At 36.4% G+C, this 24,164-nt stretch overlaps 2 protein-coding genes and 1 long non-coding RNA gene across 3 annotated transcripts in view; 2 read left to right on the top strand and 1 right to left on the bottom strand.

Annotated features, from left to right (window-relative positions):
* The first annotated feature begins 827 nt into the window (after positions 1 to 827).
* Positions 828 to 6,498, top strand: LOC141367365 (uncharacterized). The gene is made up of 3 exons (XR_012371732.1): positions 828 to 858; positions 5,631 to 5,712; positions 5,827 to 6,498. It is a non-coding gene; the product is annotated as an uncharacterized lncRNA (long non-coding RNA).
* Positions 6,499 to 11,884: 5,386 nt separating this feature from the next.
* LOC129447666 (uncharacterized) lies at positions 11,885 to 20,090 on the top strand. The gene is made up of 4 exons (XM_055209414.2): positions 11,885 to 11,916; positions 17,565 to 17,637; positions 17,757 to 18,962; positions 19,071 to 20,090. The coding sequence occupies exons 2-4, from the start codon at positions 17,598 to 17,600 to the stop codon at positions 19,508 to 19,510; spliced, it is 1,686 nt and encodes a 561-aa protein (XP_055065389.2). The 5' UTR covers positions 11,885 to 11,916; positions 17,565 to 17,597; the 3' UTR covers positions 19,511 to 20,090.
* A 2,613-nt stretch (positions 20,091 to 22,703) lies between these two features.
* The window catches only part of LOC129448511 (uncharacterized), a 30,130-nt gene continuing 28,669 nt past the window's right edge, over positions 22,704 to 24,164 (bottom strand). Inside the window, exon 5 of the mRNA XM_055210948.2 lies at positions 22,704 to 24,119. Coding sequence (XP_055066923.2) covers positions 23,662 to 24,119 — 458 coding nt within the window. The 3' untranslated portion in view covers positions 22,704 to 23,661. The remainder of the gene's footprint in view (positions 24,120 to 24,164) is intronic.

Here is a 24,164-nt window from a genome sequence, read left to right as displayed (position 1 = left end):
GTAAACTGGTCCCCCGAAGCACATTCCTAATATGTCTGTCACGACTTGACGTCTCAGTTTCCTTTCTTCAGGGATCGAGGGTTACATACTTAAGCGAGACATTCTTTAACATGATTGGCTGAGAGTCTTTACCAGTCATGTTATATTCCAACTGTAACACAACGGGAACCGTTTCACACTTAGTATCATTCCACCACTGGTTGTTTTAGAATCAGTAACTTACAACAGAGGGAGTCAGTAATGACATTCAAAACAAACTTCTGAAAGGGTTACATGTCATCCTGGGTTAATTTAACCCAGTGGCTGGGTTTATGCCTTTTTGACCCAATGCTGGGATAAAAATAACCCAGCATTTTTAGTGTGGCCTCTTTGTAGAACAATAATTATTAAACTCCTTTGTTATTGTTCTTTATTGGTATTGCTCTATTTATTTAAGGCAGTGAGACTGGAATTGTAAATAATCCAAGTAATTATTAACCCACTAAAAGATTTAATTTCACTCACTAGTTGGGACGACCGAAATAACCTAGAATTCTGGGTGAAATGGTAAAGTAATAGGGTCAAACCAACCTAGCAGTATGCTTTACAATGATTAGTTTATCAATTAAACCTTTTTAAATCCATGTGACGTAGGTATTTAATTGTGGGGAAAAATAAAAAAGTAAACTTTCTGCCTAATGAAGCATTTAGTGAAACTGAGAGAACCCATGACCTTATGCTACTCTTATACAAATCTTGTTCTTCATATGCAAAAATAAAACATTTTGAAAGTCAAATATGGGTATACTGAGATAAGAAATCCAGCACAGTTGTTTTTACTGAGAAGAAGAAAATTGAAAAGAAGAGCAGAGACATCGGGTAAGATACTTTGCTAATGTTATACAATTATAGAGTACAACTGAACTCTACAGAAAAGTGCCTTGTTTTTGTATTTAATTTACTATAGTAAAAAACAATACTGAATATTTACAGTTAAATTAATAATTTCTGAAATTATTCTTTTTAGAAAACAAAGACAGCAAAACCAAATACTTTTAATACAATAATATAGTTATTATCCTTAAGTCTTTTTTAGGTTTACTGTTTTTTTTACATAAAATCACCAACATAATATAAAGAACATTCTGTGAAAATATAACCTTGATATCTTTAATACTGAATAATATCGATCATGTCAACTACTAATGGCGTAAATCAAACTCTGATGCTCGCTATCTCATAATTTTCAGAGTTTTCACAGACAGGGACACATGCTTTTTTAAATATCATATAACATACTATATTATATACTATTTACAATTACATATATTATAAAACAGTTACTTTCAGTCCTTGATTATGATTGGTCAAACAAAGAAAAACAGAAAAAAAGGAAAAAGCTCTTTTACAGTAAAATAAGATAAAAGCTATAACCACTGCACTCATCGATTCTGCGTGTCACTGCGCAGCACGCTTAGCAATGTAACAATATGTGCAAATAATTTAAATATATGGAAAAACAAATAAGGAGATCAGATGAAAAGCCGCCAAACGACACCTCCATCAAAAATGAGATAATAATATAAAACAAATTCTTTTGGCACATATTTCACATTCTTCAAATATTTATGCTTCAGATCCATTTAATCCCGTGCTCAGGCCATACAGAAATACTGTTTTGTAAGCAGAATCCATTAAGAGTCTGATAAAAAAAATGCTCATTCACAAAAGCATGTGACAAACACACTTTTTTTAATCGGAGCTCTTCAAATTTATGAATGAATATTACATTGTGGTTACTAAAATAATGACGCAGCATATATGGGATCGCCCTTGTGGGTTGTTTAGTTTTATTGCTTTGGGTTGTTCCTTTTCTCTTGCATTGCAAGAGTTTATAGATTGATAGAAGTTGACAATATATTTGGCTTTTGGGGTGAAGCCTAACATTTATGAATATGATCCTAGATTATTTGATTGCTGAAATTAATTATGACAGATAGGTATCTTGCTTTGTTCTATTTCACATCTTTCATATCATTGGAAAGTAGCCTATACTAGGATGTCCCGTTCGTGTCAACATAGTGTCACATATTTTATTTGTTATGCCTAATTGTTGTATATCATTAATGGTTGCATATGTCAGTTTACTACCGCACGCACCAAGGCGCACCAATCAGCAGTCATGTCATGTTTTATATTTTGTTTTAGATAGAAGTATAATAAGCTGGAAAATAAATAATATGTGTATGACTTTGTGTGCATGCACCTGAATTTATTTACATCCTTTATTTGTGTTTTTGATTTGTTTAAAACAGGAAAAAATTCCACATCTACAATACTAAATCTTTATTGTTTTGAGTTACTATTAGTATGTAGTGTATTGTTGTCATGTATATAATATATGGATTTAATAATTTATTCATCTTTCCATTCATTGATTTTTTGCTTTTGAGATGGTTACAAAACATTTTGGGATGCTTTCCCCCACTTTCCCCAGTAGAGGTCCTCATCAAGCTCTGATTTGAAAAGCTTCAGGGAATTAAACTTTTTTCCGATACAATTGTGCTAAAAGCTTTGGTGGTTCAAAAAAACTTCACTTCGCCATCACTACTTTGCACTTCAAATGGCTGCAATTATTGCTAAAAAAAGAGGCATCACACAAACAGAGAGTGCGTGATACAAGGTATATATCCACATACAACATCCCGGACGAGCCCCCATATGTCATGACTACCTGGCTCACAGCAGCAATTACATAGGGGAGACCACAACAAATGTTCAATTAAATTAGGGATTGACCGATATGGATTTTTTTTGTGCCGATACCGATACCGATTTTTGTTTCGTTAGCCTTAGCCAATGACCGATACAGGCTGCCGATTTTCTTGAGCCGATATTTGGAGCCGATACTGCTTTTGCTCACTCAATTTACATAATAAACATGACACGATGATGCCAAATGTTACAAGTCTCAATTTAAAAAAGTAACATTTATTAAACTTTTTAAAAAATCTATATTTAACAAAGAGTAAAACCACGAGGAACTAGCAAAGGATATTAATGTCTAGCACTTTACTACTACAAATATATAGAGAGATGAGAAATGAAAACTCGCTTTGTGCAGCTATGATCAGCTGTTAGGCCGAGCTTTCGATGTTGTCATGGAAAGGTTGGTTGTTATTAGTGACATTACCTGCAATCGCTTGCAGCTTCCAGCACTCTGTCTGTAAATAATGCCGGAAAAAATCGGCGAACACAGCAGCCACATATCGGCCGATGCCGATACACATAAAACTCCCAAATATCGGCCCGATATATCGGCCGGCTGATATATCGGTCTATCACTAATTTAAATCAAAAAGTAATTTATTACATCATTAATTTTGTTAATAAAAGCATAAGTTAAATCAATAAATGTATCAAGTCATTAAATGTATAAAAAGAAAAGACTAATCATAAGTGCAATGCAAATCAGTAAAGTGTAGACTATGTGTTGTGGCAAAAAACAAAGTTAAAGGAGTATGATGGTGGCACGGCCATCAAAATGTGCAGAGCAGAGAGAGCAGCTGGCAGGAAATGTCCTTTATAGTCCTGCCCATCAGCTGCTATCTGATGGACAGAAAAACAACAACTCCCCTTCAGCCTGGGAGGAGAAAGACAGGCCAAACATATTGGGTCAATAGTAGAGTGAGCACCCCAGCACAGCAAAACCGGGAATGACATGAAGGACACGTTTTCAGGAAGTTTTGAGATTGAGATTTTGGTTTATTTTGTTCATTTTTCATGTCTTAATTTAGTATAATTAAAAGAAGAAGCTTCCAGAATACACAGCTAGATGCCGTTTGTTTTAAGCATATTACACTTCATCTGTTTGTATATTTAAAAGTTTTGTTCTAATTAACCAAAACAAGCTAATCTGTGTATTAAAACATAAAATTCATTAACTGGGGGGTCTGTGATGAAATGCCTTAGTCTTATTCACTTGCAGTGCTTTGTTAAGTATATGCACATGACATTAGCATATTTTAATTTGTTAATGCCTAATTTGCATGTGGTAATTATGATGACATGATTAGACACAAACTTTAATGTATCCACCTGCAATGTCTCCATTATTAATACGGACTACCGGCACATCCGGGAACTTGACTGTAAATTTCGTCACCGCCCCTTTTCGGGGGTTAAAAAAGCAGCGTCTCCATTGGCTTCCATTCAAAATAGCGGAACAAAGCAACGGTTTTACACAGCCGGCAGGCGTAAATAACTTATGAAATCACTCAGATTGAGCATGTCGAGTGTTTGTCTGTCCATCCTGCCTGCCATAGAGCGCGAGAGATACATTAACACATTTAATTTGGTCAATATAAAAACATGTCCCTTTCATTCTCACAGCGTCAAATTTGTGTAACAACGCCATCCAGTGATTGCTGGAAATATCGCTAAGCCAGTTAGTTGTATGGCTGGACGGAAAAGTGCACTCATTACTCTAAATATAAAGACATAATAAATAAATACGAAGCAACTTTCAAATACGAAGTAAAATCATTCCCTTCTTCCCTGTTGACTCGATGAGGTACGAGTAAATGTCCCGGTAAGACACCTCTGGCCAATAGGGAGCGTTGTTACACAAATTTGATGCTGGGAGAATGAAAGAGACATGTTTTTATATTGACCAAATTAAATGTGTTAATTTATCTTTTGCGCTCTATGGCCGGCAGGGTGGACAGATAATTACTCAACGTGTTTAATCTGAGTGATTTCATAAGTTATTTACGCCTGCCGGCTGTGTACGAAGGTTGCTTTGTTCCGCTATTTTGAATGGAAGTCAATGGAACGTCTAGTGCGATTTCCCCCAAAAGTGGGCGTGAACCTGTTCAGAGACATTCTATGACGTTGCGCCGGTTGTGCGTATTGGAAATTTCGGTACATTACCCTGTTAGGCCATGATATAGGCTTATTGCGTTAGCAAAACCTTAGCCAACTTATTACACAAGCTTCTTATAAGTCATGCACGTTATTAACAAGACAAGTTAAATAAAATTGTCTTGTGGCTAATTATGTTTAAAGTCGAGTCTTTTGTTCATCCCAACACACCTTAAAGGGACAGTAAGTAGGCGAAATTGTATTTTGCATTCAAACGAATAGTGCTCTCTAGCGTCTCGCTTTTCCAAATGCATGTTGCAAAAAAAACTACACATTGTTCCTTTAACAACAAGCAAAGAAAAATACAGCTGAAATAGGGTCTGGGAAGGGCCACTGCCTACCTGTTTGATGTGTTAATGTTGCAGATGTGTTCTGACGGAATCAAAATCTAATCAATCATGTTCACATATTTTAGTGTAAATTTATAATAATGGCATTATAGATTATCATATTATTTTGCGTTACAGTCCAGTTGTTTGTGTTTTGATGTGTAGTAGAGTGAATGTTTTGGTATATAAGTGCCAAAAGAGTTGCTGTTCAGACTTGATCAGAGATTTGAGACCTCTGAATAATCACATTTAATGTTACATGAGAGACGTTTTTATTTTGTGATCGTTTCGTTAATTCTCAACAAATACAGCATAAGTGCCTAGTTGTTTTACAAACTAATACTCATGTGTTATTTTGTCAATTTTATCTTGTGGTTCTTTGTCTTTTCTTCCCTATAGTCTACACGGCATCCAGTTTGAGCTCAAAACTGAGATACAGTCATGTTTGCAATTCTTCTGACTGTATCAATGTTTAGCCAAGGTAAGAAAACATTTTGTGTAAGAAAACCATCTGTGAGTTTTTTGGATTGCTGTGTTTGGATTGATGCCTGTGTGATCCCATGATCAATGTTTTAACACTCTTTTTAATATAAAGGTTTTACGATGGTGAGCTATGGAAAAAGTTTCATCACAGCATTTCCAGAGAATTTAGGTTACTTTTATCCAAACACTTCAAGTAGTCTGAGAGTCACCGCCCTCCTTGATGGCACTTCTGTCGACATCTTCTACAACGGGAGCAGCACACCAACACAGACGATATCGAACATGCAGAAAGGCCAAACTGTAACTGTGGTGTTTCCAAAATCTGCTGAAGTATATCAACTCGACTACTCCAATAAATCTATCCGAATCATCAGTAACAAATACATCGTAGTACATTCTGTCAGTAGTTCAAATTTAACGATTAATACAATCTCTGCCCAGACCAATATTGTTCAACCTGATGAAAATCTCGGAATTAATTACCTGATCCCCTCACTGAACTACACAAACTTTCTCACAACATTTGGCATATCCCAGTCAACCTCCTGGTCCACAAAATACAACTCATTCAGACTGATCATCATCAATGCTGAGGACACAGAAAACAATATCACGATAGTCAAGAACATACATGTATCAGCCCAAATTAAATTAGTAAACTACACGATCCCATCATATCAACTCATCCAATTGCAGGCCGATGATTCAATGATAATGGTTAACTCGAGTTGTAAAATAGCTGTGCTGCTGACTCACCCATGTCTTGATAAAACAGACTGTACTTGCGGCATGATAGTCAATCAGATTCTTCCTCTGAGATTTAATTGTCATTAATTTTTTGTGCCCTTTTTTCAAGGTATAACACAGAGACAGTTAGTTATGACATCAAATGACAATGCAGACTTACTATCTCAAGAAAAAACTCCATTAACTCCTAGTTCATCAGGGTATCTGTCTCTTCCGGATCTGTACACTAGGTATGTCACTGCTTCGAGTAACGTGTCTCTCAGACTGATCATTCCAGGACTTTTCATTGAATTGATCCCAGAAAACATGTTTGCTGCCTGCTACATGCTGCCGTTCTATTCAAACAATCGGTGGGCGGTTGTGATAACTAAAACTGACAGCAGAGATCAGGTACGCATAGGTACAAGTCAGCTTATAAACCCTGACTGGTATGAGGTTCCTAACACACAATATTCTAAAGTTGGAATAAGTTTACAAAGCCCAATGAACATTATCTGGCATCCAAGCTCAAAGATTGTTGTTTATATAGTGGAATCAATTGGCAACACAGTTTATGGAGGCCCAGCTATACCTATAAATGAACAGCCAGGTAAAAAAAACAAATTTTAATTTAAATCACTTGTTAAGCAGATGCACTTGATAGTTGTAAAACACATCATTGTGACAATTAATTTTTTGTATTTGTGCACTCAGATCCAAATGGCTGTATGACTCCTGGAGAGTTTGTAGTTGGAGAAAAACCTTTTAAATGGACTGAGTCTCTGGCTTACTGCACAACCAATCAAAGTGAATTTGCCTGTCCTACAAATGAAGGCCTCCAGAAAGAGTTTGCCAAGCAGGTCAACACAAATAATGTGGAGGGTTGGATCGGTCTGCGTCGTAGTCTAATGACTACAGCCTGGTACTGGCAGAAGAATACAACATCAGCATCATCATCTGTGAATTACGTTTACTGGGCCAATGGACAACCACAGGACAACAAGTTCGAACTTTGTGCTTCACTGTCCCTGAATCAAACAGATGATTTTAAATGGAAAAGTGCTAAGTGTTGTGAGAAAAAGCTTCCTGTCTGCTACAAACAACCAAAAATCTTGCCTTTTTTAACTATCCCTTTTACAATTTACATTTCTTAGGATCTTGTGAATATTTATAATATAATGATACTGTATATCTCAGTGTATTTTTAAGTCCCTGTTCTCCTAAATTGTAAAGTCATTGTAGTTTCTGGTGGGATATACTATATGTAGTTCACTTATAATCCATTACTGTTAAATTATTCTTACTACATTAATCGGGAGAAATAGATTTGTAATGCATGTTCAATGAAATTTCTATTAGCCTTAAAAACATGTTAAAATTAGCATGAGGACATTTTTAGTAGTGTGAAATGAAAGTAGATTTCTGAAGTGTACGATCAAAATAAAGCTCTGATCAAATAAACCATTGGAAATTTGTTATTTTAGTCACCATATTAATACTGAAAGTAGTGTACGTTTTACTTCACTATTATTATAACATAGCCTGTAGTGATGTTGCCTCACTGGGGGCTTCATTTACATTAATAATCGTGATTCTGTAAAGCTGCTTTGAAACATACTGCAAATAAAAATTATTTAATCTTGTTGTCCTGGCTAACATTTTCCAACATAAATAATCTTTTAAATGCTGCTAAGTCAGAGCAGGCGACTCATCATCAAAACAGTAATGCAAACATTTAAGAGAAAACATTTAAAATCAAGTTTTATGAGTTTGTACAGTATCAGAACAATTAAATAACTATATTAAATTATTAAATAATAAGATAACTTTGTCTCATAAACTACAGGGCATTGTAACCTGTTGTCAAGACGAAACAAGATGAGGCAGATGCTATGAAAAGCCTAAGATTTTCAAAGGGAAGAGTGTGCACTGTTGTATTTAAATAAGACCTGTCTGCTAAAAAAGGCTTCCTAAAATTAAAATCTTTAGAACTTTACAAGTCATTTTAACTGTATTGACTTAGTAAAGTTAACATAACTAAAGCAAATTCAACTTGATTTATTAAGTTTCAGCAACTTACCACTTGTCAAGGTAGTTCAAAGACTTGTATACCATAGTTGATTAAACGTAAAAATGTAAAAGTTTTTACAGTCCGGTAGGCTGTCCCCCTCAACCATTAAAGTACACATTGCTTCGATATCCGCTCACCATGCCTTGGTAAATGGCAGGTCAGTGGTTCAGCCCGACCTGGTCATTATGTTTTTAAGGGGTGCGCGGCGGCTAAATCCCTCGCCCCTCCCCATTCCTCTTTGGGATCTGTCCTTGGTGCTGAGAGCCTTAAGACGCTCCCTTCGAGCCTTTGCAGTCAGTTAGCATCAAGTTTCTTACAATGAAAACTCGAATCCTGGTTGCATTGGCCACCATAAAGAGGGTAGGGCACCTCCATGCATTTCGATGCAGATCAGATAGGGAGCCTGCAAAGCGGTGCCCCCCGTAAGAAGACCCAACTATGGCTTTGTTATGTCCTCTACGTGCACTGCAATTGTAGGTCAATAAAATTCAACGCTTCAGGACCTCAGACCAGCTTTTTGTCTGTTACGGTGGTTAGCAGAAAGGGAAAGCTGTCACCAAGCAGAGGATGTCTCACTGGATAGTGGACACTATTGCCCTTGCTTATTGAATGCAGGGCACACCCCATGCCCGTTTAACTTAAAAGCTCACTCTACGAGAAGTGTTGCATCATCTTGGGTGTTAGCTTGTGGTTCCACGTGACAGACATCTGCAGAGCTGCTGGCTGGGCAACACCTTACACGTTCACTACATTCTTTAGTGTTCGTATTGAGCCAGTTTCCTCTCGTGTTCTCTCTTCAAACAAGTGAAACACTGAGCACCAGCTCGTGTGTCGGCTTGCTGCACCATTCTGCCGCTACATACGTAGTGCCATTATGGAGCTAATTTATTGTCATAAACACATCAAAAAAGTTTGTTACTCCACCGCCCTTGGCGGCCGATGTTGTGGAGCATCAGCTGTCAGCTTTTCATCAGCTGTGTTCACTGTAACCAGTGATAGGCTGGTGTTTATATAGTCCCCTAAGCGGGGTTCCTATGTGTGTATATAATCAGTGAGGTTAATGCTACCAGCCCACGTTTTCCCTTAGCAGAGCCTACTCTGCATCTCTGTCAAGTTCATGTGACTACTCAGAGACTTCAATATGGGGAACCTATCGGTTGTTCTATGTTGTATATGCCACCCAGTTGTAACCTTCTTAGGGAGTGGCTTCCGCAGCATTCCTAGTTCGGCCCAGACAGGTTCACTTCCCAGTTTGCCTAGTTCACTATCGGCCTTCGGCAGTTAGCCCCGGTTCCACCTCTACAGATCTAGAGACGGAAGGTTTACTCAGGCACTGGAAGGGGCAGCTCCCGTAATGCCCTGGTAGGGATTCCCAATATGTTGGTCAAGACTTGACTTCATAGTGACCGACTGAAAGGGAACGTCTCGGTTACGTATGTAACCCTTGTTCACTGAAGGAAGGGAACGTAGGTGTCATGTCCCTTCTCAAAGGTCCTGCTGTACCATCGGCCAGGCAAAGGATGTTCAGCTTTCTCAGCGGAAATAGCTGATTTGGTATTGCACCTGCCGGTCATTTTATACTCATGCAGCAGCACCAGCAGATGCAAATACCTGAATGTCAAGTTCATTGGCATTTTAGTAGCTTCTCGAAGTAGACTGGTCCCCCGAAGTACATTCCTAATACGTCGGTCACGACTTGACGTCTCCGTTTCCTTCCTTCAGGAATCGAGGGTTACATACTTAACTGAGACGTTCTTAAACATGATTGGCTGAGAGTCTTTACCAGTCATGTAATATTCCAACTGTAACACAACGGGAACCGTTTCACACTTTGTATCATTCCACCACTGGTTGTTTTAAAATCAGTAACTTACAGCAGAGAGAGTCAGTTATGACATTCAAAACAAACTTCTGAAAGGGTTACATGTAATCCTGGGTTAATTTAACCCAGTGGCTGGGTTTGTACCTTTTTGACCCAATGCTGGGATATAAAATAACCCTGAATTTTTAGTGTGGCCTCTTTGTAGAACAATAATTATAGTATTAAACTCCTTTGTTATTGTTCTTTATTGGTTTTGCTCCATTAATTTAAGGCTGTGAGATTGGAATTGGTAATTTTTAACAAAGGAAAACAATTAATTTCACTTACTGGTTGAGTTAACTGAAATAACCTACATTTCTGAGTGAAGTAATATGGTCAAACCAAACTAACAGTATGCTTTAAAATGGTTTTTTTTTTAATGAAGTTTTCTGTTGCAATTTTGCGAAATGGTTCAAATTAAAAAGAAAACATTTTTAAATCTATGTAGGGTTTCCCGCAGAAAATTAGTTAGTTAAGGTGGTAGGGTTGAGTGGATGGGCTTGGAAATCAAAGAGGGCAGGGTGTATGCGTCATGATGAAAATGAAAATATTTTTATTTAAAACTCTCAAATAAAACTTAATTTTGAAGAAACAATGACAAAAAATGAACACAAACTAGATTATTAATGAATTAAATGTTTTTACCTCTAACGAAAATAGCTGTGTGAAGAAGTAAAACTAAAGGGTTAACAAAACACAAACTGAAGCAAATGTTGTAGAACGTAAGGTGAACAATGATAGATAAACGCAAAGATTGTAAAAACTGATTATTTCCCACTATTAATTACATTATCTTAAAGGAGTGTAACTACTGTAACATGTAAATAATGTGCATAAATAACGTGAGCAAGAGTGCTCAACAATTATATCTAATCAACAGGCCCGTGAAATCTAGCTAGCAGGTTGCTCAAACAACAAAAATCACCAGCTAACTTACTTTAAATTTGCAAGAACTACAGACTAATACAATAACAGGCTTAAATATACCCAAAACATAAGTCCACTTACGGTTCTCACGGACAGGCTTTTATTAACTGGCTATCCTTCAGACAGTTGACAAACCATTTCGGCCATGTGGTGCGCGTGCACGCTCGCAGTGTGAAGCGCGTTGTGCTATTTTCCGAGATGTTTTATCAACTGGCTACTCGTTATCCCCCAGACAGTGACGGACCACGTCTATTCTCCGAGATGCACTTTGACGGCCTTTTGTGCAGCAAATTATTTATTTTTATTTTTTGGACAACCTAGTTAAGGCGGTAGGGTTTCCCAGCTTAGGCGGGCCGCCCGAACTGCAAGGTGCTGTGGGAAACCCTGCTATGTGGGAATTTAATAGTGGAAAAAATTTAAATGTAAACTTTCGGCCTGATGAAGCATAGTGAAACTTTAAGACCCATGACCTTGTTTAAGCCTTAAACAAATCTTGTTCTTCTTATGCAAAAAATAAAACTTTTTGAAAGTCAAATCTGTCTAAACTGAGATAAGAAATCCAGCACGGAGATGTTTTTTACTGAGAAGAAAATTGAGAAGAAGAGCAGAGACATCGGGTAAGATACATAGCTAATGTTATACAATTGTACAGTACAGCTGAACTTTATAGAAAAAAGTTTTGATTTTGTTTTGATTTCATTTATATAAAACAATAATGAATAGTTACACACTCTTAAAACGGAGGTGTCTAAAACAGCACATTAGTGTTGATTCTGGGACAACACACTAAATGCGTTGTCCCAGAATCCAGCCATCTCTGTGTTGTTATTGGAACAACAAACTTTGTGTTACTTTTAACACAACTTGGGTTTTATTTTAACACAAAATCAACACAAAATGACACATAATGTGTTAAAATTACTTTCCATTCTAAGAGTGCATTTAAAATGCTAAATGAGAATGATTTCTGAAATCATTCTCTCAAATGAAATCAGTACTTACAAAATAAAAAATAAGAAAAGCTAGAGACTTTTAAGAGAATATAAAGACAGCAAAACCAAATACTTTTAATACAATAATATAGTTATTATCCTGAAGTAGTAGAGGTTGGGAAAGTTGTAACACCTTTTGTTTGAACACATTTGTGACCCTGAATGTGAAAACCCAGCTTATTTATAGATTTACTGTTTTTACATAAAATCATATTAACTGTAATATAAAACATTCAGTGAAAATATAATCTTGATATCTTTAATATTGACTACTGTAAGGTCATGTCAACGATTGAAAAAATCTAACTTTGATGCTTACTGTCTCAGAATTTAATTCTAAGTTTTCACAGGCAGGGTCCCTGTTTTTGCTTTTATATACTATTTACAATAAAATATATTATAAAATGGTTACTTCCAGTCCTTATGATTGGTCAAAGAAAAACAGAGAAAAATGCGTGTCAGTTCTAAAAGCAGTGTGATGAATACATTGTGGTGTGGTTACAAGAATAATGACACAGCGTATAGAGCGCCCTTGTGGGTTGTTTAGGTGTATTGTTTTGCGTTGTTCCTTTTCTGTTGTATTGCAAGAGTGTGTAGATTGATTGAATTGACAATATATTTGGCTTTTGGGGTGAAGCCTAACATTTATGAATATGATCCTAGATTTTTTTGATTGCTAAAATTAATGACAGATAGGCAACTTGCTTTGTTTTATTTCACATCTTTCATATCATTTAAAAGTAGCCCATACTGGGATGTCCCGTTCGTGTCAACATAGTGTCGCATATTTTATTTGTTATGCCTAATTGTATATCATTAATGGTAGCATATATCGGTTCACTGCCGCGCGCACCAATCAGCAGTCATTTCATATTTAATGTATTGTTTTGGAAAGAAGTGTAATAAGCTGGAAAATAAATAATATGTGTATGACTTTGTGTGCATGCACCTGCATTTATTTACATTCTTTATTCGTGTTTATGATTTGTTTAAAACAATCTTTAGTTTTGAGTTATGTATTTAATATATGGATTAAATAATTTATTCACCTTGCCATTTATTCACTCTGATTTGAAAAGCTTCAGGTAATTAATCTTTTTCTGATACAATTGTGCTAAAAGCTTTGGTGGTTCAAGAAAGCTTCACTTCGCCATCACTACTTTGGACTTCAAATGACTGCAATTATTAAAAAAAAGAGGCATCACAGCAAACAGAAAGTGTGTGATACAAGGCAATATCCACATACAACGTTGGGTTAACAAGATAACAAAACACACCTGGGAAACAATAAACAAGAGGACCAATGAACAAAAGAACTACAGACCTGGATGGCAAAGACATAACTTCAAAATAAGAGCACAGGAGCGAGACACAAGACATGACTGTGACAGTTTCAACATAACAGTTTATTTGGAATGCCAGAGAGTTTACCAAGCCATGTTATTTTTATTTGCTGAAGTAAATAAAAAATGAAATCACTAGCAGAATTCACACAATACCATACGTTTCAAAACTTCTTGTTTTTGTCCTCCAGTTCTTTTCAGTGTACTATGGCTTTGCTAGCCTTGATGTCCGTGGTGATGAACTCAAGATCAAACCTGAACTAATTTGCGCTGCTCTTAGTAGATGTTGCTTATTATGGAAATCAGCTGTTGCGGCTGTGTTATTTAATTTGTGCTTATTTAGTAACTAACCCACAGATATTACCACTCTCATCCACGCTTTTTTTAAATTGCGCTCTCATGCTTATTTGCCCCATTTAGTAAATCTGGCTCTATGTGTCATTTTTTGTTGATTTTTTGTTAAAATAAAACAGGAACCCTGACTTCCTTACCCATTTTAATTTCCTCACAGTGATGAAATTTTTTCATACTACAAAATAATCAGCTCACAAAGAGACATGGTCTTCTTAAATCGGGGTGCACGATCTCTGAAAGCCAATGTTGATATTTGAAATCACCTACACAAACACACCCCTACCCCATTCGAATCTGGACCTTCTTTTGATAGACCCGCCCCACACTCACTATCTGCTTGCTACCTGACCGCAGATCAAACTGTAAAAAATGCGATCCCTGTAGACAGCCCAGGCTCCACAAACGGCAATAACAACACAGTGGCCAAACCTAGCACCACGATACATAACAAAGTGTTCCAGCCAATAAACGACAAGAAGGATTTGGGGGTGGGGGTTGGGCGCGTTCATGAAAGCACAGAAGGGAGAGGGAGGGGGGGAGTTAGCTACGCTCCGTTTGTTTGAAAACAGTTCAAACATCAACAAAAAGTCATTTTATGCTGACATTAATCATTGTATTGTATTGTATTCTATTACATGTTTTATAGCTATAGTATATACCATTCTGAAAACTACAGGATTGTTTCAAGCCAAAATGCTGGGTTGTTTTAACCAATGGTTAGGTTAAATATAAGGATTTTCTGAGTGTATTTATCCCAATGGCTGGGTCTGTTGGTTTTAGACCCAAAGTTAAAATGGAATATCCCAGCATTTTCTAGAGCGTCTTGACCTTAGAAGCCCTATGACATTTGTTTGTCAAATTTTGACCAAAGTTTAAAAACAAGTCTTCATTTTCAGTTTAGCTTTTGGTTTTAACTTTTGTTATAAAACTACTATGTGATATATAAACATGCTTTTACATACACTCTAAAAATGCTGTGTTATTCTTAAAGGACAAGTTTGGTATTTTACACTTAAAGCCCTGTTTTCAGATTGTTTATGATGAAACAGAACGGTTTTGACTGAAATTTGGACATATGATGCTGGCCCGTGTTTCTTGTATCACCTCCCACCTTTATAATGGGTTTATAGGTGCACAGGAACAGTCCTTCCTAAAATGCATTAAACTTTCATTTACAAAGATGTGAAACTCATCGAGTGGTCAGGGGTGTTCACTGATATGCTCACAAAAATCGCTGAAAAAGGTGCTTTCCAACAGTTTTTCTCTTAGTTTTTGCCAACTCCATTGACTTGTATTAGATGTGCTGTGAGGTACGGTATTAATCCGCGCTGGGAACCCGTTTGTATTCTTGCAATTGGCAAAGGCTGATTATCGCCACCACCTGGGCTGGAGTGTCTATTATTATTTTAAGCTCTCAGCGGAAGAATATTAAAATTAACACATCATTTCTTAGAATGATTCTAGAAATGAGGTGTTAATTTTAACACATTGTTTTGTGTTATACTATTTAACACGTAGGGCCCTATTTTAACGATCTAAACGCATTGTCTAAAGCGCCCAGCGCAACGTCTAAATGGGCGTGTCCGAATTCACTTTTGCTCATTTAACGAGAGGAAAAATGGTTTGTGCGCCGAGCGCATGGTCGAAAAGAGTTGGTCCTATTGTAATGGGAGTATTTTAGGCGTAACGTCCAGTAAACCAATGAGAGTCACAGCTCTCATCCCCTTTAAAAGCAAGTTGCGCTGGCGCTATGTCTAATCCCTATTTAGATGACGAACTTAACTGAAAAACTAAGCAGAGGAAGAAGATCCCCAGTTTAAGATTAATGTTAAATAATTGTGTTGTTTTTCACTTGTATTGAAATTGTTATTTTTTTATTAAAACCTTTAAAACCCGTTTTCATTTAGTCATGGAAGTGAAAAAGCAGGCTTGTAATTCCTTTAAATGTATGGCAATCCAATATCATCAAAAAAATAATTTACAAGTATGTAAGAGAAGGTTTGTACTCTAAAAATACTTTATTTGTAACAAACAGAAGATAAAGAATTTACAAACGGCTCTCCTCACGTTTCAGCACTTTGGACAGCGTTTTTTTCAGCAAAGAGTTTTTTTTTAAGCATTACTTAAAATGTTTCTCATCTCACCATATCCGCAGGTACAGAGTCATCATATACAATAAATCCGTGAGGTAGCATTAAAAAAAAACATTCAAAAACAGATGCATTTGTTTAAAGCAAAGCATTTATTTACTTATCAGGCTGCAGGTAAAGCAGCTCTTTGCGCCTTCTAACGTCTCATAATTAGTCCTCATTTATGTCCAAGAGACTCAATAATAATCTTTTACATTCAATCCTTTAATCATTCATATTTAAAAGCATTTTTGTGCTGCTGCGCATTCATGTACTTTGTGATAAGCAAACCAGCGTTGTCCTCCCGTTTATAGGCGCATATTACTAATGCGCTCTTTAAATAACATAAAACACATTGCACCATTGACTTTAGAGCAGGTTTTTGTTTGTCAATGGCGTAGTCTATTTTAGTTGCCTCAAAATAGCAACGCGCCAACAATGCGCCTGAACACACCTCGTTTTCAGACCAGAACGCCCATGGGCGCAAATGGAGGCGCAAATGCATTTGCTATTTAAACAACGCGGCGCTAAACGTGAAAATTAGGGTGGAAACTAGCGAAAGACACTTGCGTCGCGCATTGTGCCGGGTGTAAGATAGAGCCCATTATGTGTTATTTCGTGTTGATTTTGTGTTCAAATAAATAAAAGGGACAACACAAGATGTGTTAAAACAACACAAAGTGTGTTGTTCCAAAAATAACACAGAGATGTGTGGAAGGCGCTCTAAGCGAATCTGTGTGATGTCCCTTCTTGTTGACTTTCAAACAAAACAGAGTTTTATGGCCTAAAACGCGTGAAATCGCCTAGAGCACCTTTAAGTTCAGGACAACACATTAGATGTTATTTTAACACATTAATTTAAGAGTGTACACTCTTCGAAAAGATTTACACATCTTTGTGTGTTAAGCTTCTAACACATTATGTGTCATTTTGTGTTGATTTTGTGTTAAAATATAACCCAAGTTGTGTTAAAAGTAACACAAAATGTGTTGTTTCAATAATTACACAGAGATGGGTGAAATCTGGGACAACGCATTTAGTGTGTTGTCCCAGAATTAACACTAATGTGTTGTTTTTAACACATCCGTTCTAAGAGTGTACCAATTACAATATTTTTTTTTTGATTGTATAGATTTATATTGAATGTATATAATAGTATTTTCCATGTCTACTTTCTCCCCTTGAAATGGATTGTATTTTATCTATAAAAATCTTTATTTTTTAAAGTCTTTATTTTTCCTTGTGTGTGACAGTATTCTCTGTTTTCTTTACCTCAAAACATTTTAGTCATTACAAAAACATGGAAAATTACAAAAATAGAGGGTTTTAATTTTGTGATCGTTTCGTTAATTCTAAACACATGCAGCATAAGTGCCTATAGATGTTTTACAGACTTATACTTGTGTCAGTTTAACTTGTCAGTTTGTCTTTTCTTCACTATACACAGCATCCAGTTTGAGCTCAAAATTGAGATACAGTCATGTTTGCAATTCTTCTGACTGTATCCATGTTTAGCCAAGGTAAGAGAACATTTTGTGTAAGAGAATTCTCTGTGGGTTTGGATGAAGCATTGCTGTGTTTGGATTGATGCATGTGTGATCTCATGATCAATGTTTTTAACACTCTTTTCAATTTAAAGGTTTTACGATGGTGAGCTATGGAAAAAGTTTCATCACAGCATTTACAGAGGATTTAGGTTACTTTTATCCAAACACTTCAAGTAGTCTGAGAGTCACCGCCCTCCTTGATGGCACTTCTGTCAACATCTTCTACAACGGCAACAGCACACCAACACAGACGATACCAAACCTGATGAAAGGCCAAACTGTAACTGTGGTGTTTCCAAAATCTGCTGAAGTATATCAACTCGACTACTCCAATAAATCTATCCGAATCACCAGTAACAAATACATTGTAGTACATTCTGTCAGTAGTGCAAATTTTACTATTAGTGAAGTCTCTGCCCAGACCAATATTGTTCAACCTGATGAAAATCTCGGAATGAATTATCTGATCCCTTCACTGAACTACACAACCTTTCTCACAACGTTTGGCATATCCCAGTCAACAACATACAACTCATTCAGACTGATCATCATCAATGCTGAGGACACAGAAAACAGTATCACGATAGTCAAGAACATATCAGCCCAAATTCAATTAGTAAACTTCACGATCCCATCATATCAACTCATCCAGTTGCAGGCCGATGATTCAATGATGATGGTTAACTCGAGTGATAAAATAGCTGTGCTGCTGACTCACCCGTGTCTAGATAAAACAGACTGTACTTGCGGCATGATAGTCAATCAGATTCTTCCTGTGAGATTTCAGGGTCAGAACTTTGTTGTGCCCTATGTTCGAGATATAAACAAGAGAAAGTTACTTATGACATCAAATGACAATGCAGACTTACTATCTCAAGACAATACTCCATTAACTCTTAGTTCATCAGGGTATCTGTCTCTTCCGGATCTGAACACTAGGTATGTCACAGCTTCGAGTAATGTGTCCCTCAAACTGATCATTCCGGGACTTTTCATTGAATTGATCCCAGAAAACCAGTTTGCTGCGTGCTACATGATGCCGTTCTATTCAAACAATCGGTGGGCGGTTGTGATAGCTAAAACTGCCAGCAAAGATCAGGTGCGCCTAAGTACAGACCTGTCTATAACTCAACCCTGGTCTGAGATTTCTAACACACAATACTCTCAAGCTGAAATAGCTTTACCAAGCCCAATGAGCATTATCTGGCATCCAAGCTCAAAGATTGTTGTTTATGTAGTGGAAAAAATTAACAACATCATTTTTGGAGGCCCAGCTATACCAATAAAGGAAAATCCAGGTAAAAAAAATTCTTTTGAATAAGTAAGCGATCATCTGTTATGCAGATGCACTAAATATTTGTAAACACATCATTGTGAAAGTTATTTTTTTGTATCTGTGCACTCAGATCCATCTGGCTGTAAGGTTCCTGTAGAGTTTGTAGTTGGAGATCAACCTCTTAAATGGACTGAGTCTCTGGCTTACTGCACAAACAGACAAAGAGAATTTGCCTGTCCTACAAATGAAGACGTCCAAATAGAGTTCGCCAAGCAGGTCAACACAACAAATGTGGAGGGTTGGATCGGTCTGCGTCGTAGTCTAATGACTACAGCCTGGTACTGGCAGACGAATACAATATCAGCATCATCATCTGTGAATTACGTTTACTGGGCCAATGGGCAACCACAGGACAAGAAGTTCGAACTTTGTGCTTCACTGTCACTGAATCATACAGATGATTTTAAATGGAAAAGTGCTAAGTGCTGTGAGAAAAAACTTCCTGTCTGCTACGAAAAACGAAAAATCTTGCCTCCTTTAACTATGTCTTCTATAGTTTACATTCCTTAGGATTTTGTGTATATTTATAATATAATAGCACTGTATTTTTACCCATGTTCTCCTAAATTGTAAAATCATTGTAGTTGGTGGTGGAAGATATTAAAAATATATGTAGTTCACTTATTATCCATTATTGTTCAATTATTCTTACAAATAGGTAGAAATAGATTTGTAATTCATGTTCAATGACATTTCTATTAGCCTTAAAACATGTTTAAATTAGTATGAGGACATTTTTAGTAGTGTAAAATGAAAGTAGATTTCTGAAGTGTAAGATCTTAGAAACATCTTCCAAAATGTCTAACAAACAAGTTGTCTAAACTTGTAGAAATCAAATTTATATCTCGGGGAAAGAACATAAAAGCTTCAACATTCCTCCTTTCGGATGTTAAGAATAATCAGCATATTTATGACTTCTATAACTTTAATGTGCAAATGGGAAGTTTGTTAATGTAGTTACCATATTAATACTGAAAGTAGTGTAGGTTTTACTTCACTATTATTATAACATGGCCTGTAGTGATGTTGCCTCACTAGTAGGGGCTTCATTTATATTAATAATTGTGATTCTGTAAAGCTGCTTTGAAACATACTGCAAATAAAAATTATTTAATCTTCTTGTCCTGGCTAACATTTTCCAACATAAATAATCTTTTAGATGCTGCTAAGTCAGAGCAGGCGACTCATCATCAAAACAGTAATGCAAACATTTAAGAGAAAACATTTAAAATTGAGTTTTATGAGCTTGTTCAGTATCAGAACGATTACATAACTATATTAAATTATTAAATAATAAGATAATGTTGTATCATAAACTACAGGGCATTGTAACCTGTTATCAATATGAAACAAGATGAGGCAGGTGCTACGTGCATGTAAGGTTTACAAAGGGAAGAGTGTGCACTGTTGTATTTAAATGAGACCTGTTTGCTACAAAAAGGCTTCCTACTTTGTATTTGACCTTTGAAACCCTAGATGATATTGAAAATTGCATCCAATTACTATCTTAAATAGTTTTGCCTATATATGTAGCTAAATCTAAGAATCTAAAACAATCCCTAAACAAAGCGAATTAAATATAGAAATTTACTGAACTATAGGATCAGGAGGAGCATGGTCCATGGACATGTAATCCAACAAATAAGTGCAAAAAGCCTCGATATATGGCCATTCCTTCCGTTTGTGTCGTAGCAGGTTTTTTGCAGCATCCCTCCTCTCACCTGTTTAACTGTTTGTGTACTACAAATAGCGCTATTTTTTTAATAAGAGTTTAAATCTCATTTAAAGTTGTGGTAGGCAACTCTGATGGGGATGATTTCGAATGTTTACAATTTTCATGTCCCTCCCACACTACCACAGAGCAACCTCAATCCGAGCTCGTTCTTGTCAGTGCGTGTGCACCAGTATTTTTGTGAACGCATACTTAGCAATCATTACAATTCAGTGTTTCCTGAATATTGGTAGGGACTTAATCGACGCCCCTGCAACAGTGTGTTCAACTTAATGGTACATACAGATGACATTAAAATACAGCGAGAGCAATTCTAAAGCATATAGAGGTTTCGACTCTCCAAACGCTCTCGCTGCATTTTATCATAGATGCAATGCAATTGACGGTTCCTGTGAAGCTGCATAAAGTCAGTAGGTGTGTTCGACTTCATGCGGCGCCACAAGAATCGACAGCCGGATGACGTCAAAGTACCGCGAAAGCGATTCGTGAAAACATACGGAGGAGTTTGCTTTTAAATCGCTATCAAACATAGGGCGCCATATTTAAAGAATGATCATGTTGCTTTTTCTCATTTTTCTAATTCATCCTTTTTCTAATTGCCTAAAATAGGCCACCACCTGAGCGTAAAAACGTTTAGTGATATATTGGAGATTTTTTTAAATCAAAACTATCATATTCAAATATTCCACTGGCTGCATTTTCTCTATTTTAATTTGTGCCATGAAGATTAATGGAAACATGTCTAGTGTTTGAAAAGGTTAGGCAGAACAGCATGACAATATTAAATTGTTGCTCACTTTTCACAATATTTAATGTTTCAAAGCAACTTCAATTAACACTAATAAGTCCCTTGGTGTCAATCTTACCACCAAGCCACTTTTATTTAGTTAAAAACATGGTTGCCTTCATATCTCAGTGGAATAAGATTTTGTGACTTTTCCAGATTATCTGTCAAGATTTATATAAAAAACTGGGCTTGATTCAGTTGTTCTAAAGAGGCATAAAAAATTCACTTAATTAGTCCCTTTGGGAGTAAAAATAAAAATGAATGGGAAATGCAACAAACCTTTTTTTCTTGTTATTCATCAAATAAAATCAATGCATCCAGACTAAATCTGAAAATGTTGACATAGAAAGGTAGGCCTGGTACTAGAGCACAAATGCAATATAGAAAATACATGCTCAATCACACACACACACACAAACAGACACACACACAAACAGACACACAAACACACAAAGGTATGACTGCCACAGAGAGCATTTTTCACAGAATTTGGAAAAAAACAGCCACATAATGCAAAAAAAAGATGTAAAATGCTCCCACAGGTGTGTGCATGCACATATACACACGCACAAACACACAGACTCACACACACATGCACAAAGACAGTAAAACTTACACACACATAAAGACACACACAGACAGACAAAGTCACAAACACGCACACACGTGCACACACACACTCAAACACACACAAACCATACTGAAAAATCCAGCTAAGAAGCACGTCTCCAGTTTGGTTTTAGGTGGTTTTGCTGGTGTAGCAAGCTGGTCTAGCTGTGTTTTGGTCACATTTTAAGCTGGTCTAGCTGGACTTAGCTGGTCAGCCTGGAAGACCAGCTGGCCCACCATGACCAGCTTTGTCAGGCTGGGAGGACCAGCGTAAACCAGCTAAAACCAGCTACCAGCTTATGCTGGTTTTAGCTGGATTTTTCAATTTTTCAGTAGGGAACACACACACACACACATGGACACACAGACAGACAGACAGACACACACACACACACACGCACGCAGGCAGGCAGACAGACACACACACACACACACACACACACACACACACACACACACACACACACACACACAAACACCCTTACATTTAGTCAAATTTCTGTGGCATTTTGTAAAAACAGACATTTCAAAATGCATCAAAAACTACACAAAAAATATACTATTTGAAAAAAAAATTTAATGACCTTTCTAATGTTTATATAAACATAAATTCACAAAATGTTTCACTAAATATTGATGTTGCGCAGTTGGCCACACACAGTAAAATGAATGGGTCTCTATGGGCATCTGCTGGTCAAAATTATTTATTTCCTAAACTGTAACCATAAAATGTTTTTTTTCTAAACACCAAATGGTCGAATTCAACACATAACATCTAGATCAATATCTAAAAACAATTTAAATCAAATTTAGATAAGAATTTATGTGAATTTTTCATAAAACTTTATATTTTACAGGCAAGCTAATAGTTGATGAATTGAAAGTACTTCATATCTCCCAAAACACAGCATTATTGTATAGATGGGAAGTAAACAAAAAAAAAGATATGATTATTTGTAATCGTTAAAAATGTATATATTTTTTGTAATCACCCTTTTAATTTCTGGTGTCATTTTACCCCCAGGGAACTCTAACGTATACAGGGAAATAGGGGCTTATGAGGGTTAATTAATAAATTAAAGAATTCACTAAAGTCTTTAGTTATGAAACAACTTAGCTGATATAAAATCATAACAGATTACATAACTTTCAGTATTAATAATAAGTTCTATTAATCTTTCAAGGAATAACATTGATTCATACAGATTCAGGAAAAAACAGGAAACAAGTTTTGAAAACTGGGTACACTTTTGAGGAAAAAAGTTTAAAGAACTTAAAGTACAGTTTAAAAATCTGCTTTCATTTCAAACTACTAAAATAATAAGATATGTTATGTTTTGTCTTTGAAGTTAACAGAAATCCTATGTCTTTACAAATGTATTTGTCTCAGTTTTACAATCATGGATTATAAGTGGACTACATATATTTTTAGCATTTCCCACCAGAAACTACAATGACTGTTACTTGTAAGAATAGCAGGCAGGTAAAAATACAATGAGATATATGTGTTGTGCTATAAATATGCATGATAATCTAAGGAATGTATAATGTATCAGACAAAGACAAAGGAGTAATGGTCATAGGGGGCTTGTAGCAGACAGGAAGCTTTTTCTGACAGCAGCTTGCACTTTTCCATTTAAAATTATCTGAACCATCCAGTGACAATGAAGCACAAAAGCCCTTCAGTTTGTTCTGTGATTGTCCCTTGGCCCAATAAACATAATTCACAGGTGGTGGTGGTGGTGGTGGTGATGTTAATGATGATGTTTGCTTCTGCCAGTACCATGCTGTAGTCATTAGACTACGACGTAGACCGATCCAACCCTCCACATTGGTTCTGTTAACTTGCCTGGCCAACTCCATTTGGATGTCTTCATTTGTAGGACAGGCAAATTCTCTTTCAGGGTTTGTGCAGTGAGCCAAAGACTCAGTCCATTTGAGAGGTCGATCTCCGACTACAAACTCTCCAGGAACCATACAGCCAGATGGATCTGAGTGCGCAAATAAAAATAAAAAAGTTAACCATCACAGTGATG

Source organism: Misgurnus anguillicaudatus, chromosome 10 (genome assembly GCF_027580225.2).
Source record: "Misgurnus anguillicaudatus chromosome 10, ASM2758022v2, whole genome shotgun sequence".
Classification (NCBI taxonomy): Eukaryota; Metazoa; Chordata; class Actinopteri; order Cypriniformes; family Cobitidae; genus Misgurnus; species Misgurnus anguillicaudatus.
Note: the sequence above shows the minus strand (reverse complement) of the source record. Positions and strands in the feature narration are given on the sequence as shown.

Bases quoted from the DNA above. Each gene is read 5' to 3' on its own strand.
- LOC129447666 (XM_055209414.2), top strand. From the start codon at position 17,598: ATGTTTGCAATTCTTCTGACTGTATCCATGTTTAGCCAAG. The intron at 17,638-17,756 runs GTAAGAGAACAT...TTCAATTTAAAG, and splicing joins TGTATCCATGTTTAGCCAAG to GTTTTACGATGGTGAGCTAT. The intron at 18,963-19,070 runs GTAAAAAAAATT...CTGTGCACTCAG, and splicing joins ACCAATAAAGGAAAATCCAG to ATCCATCTGGCTGTAAGGTT.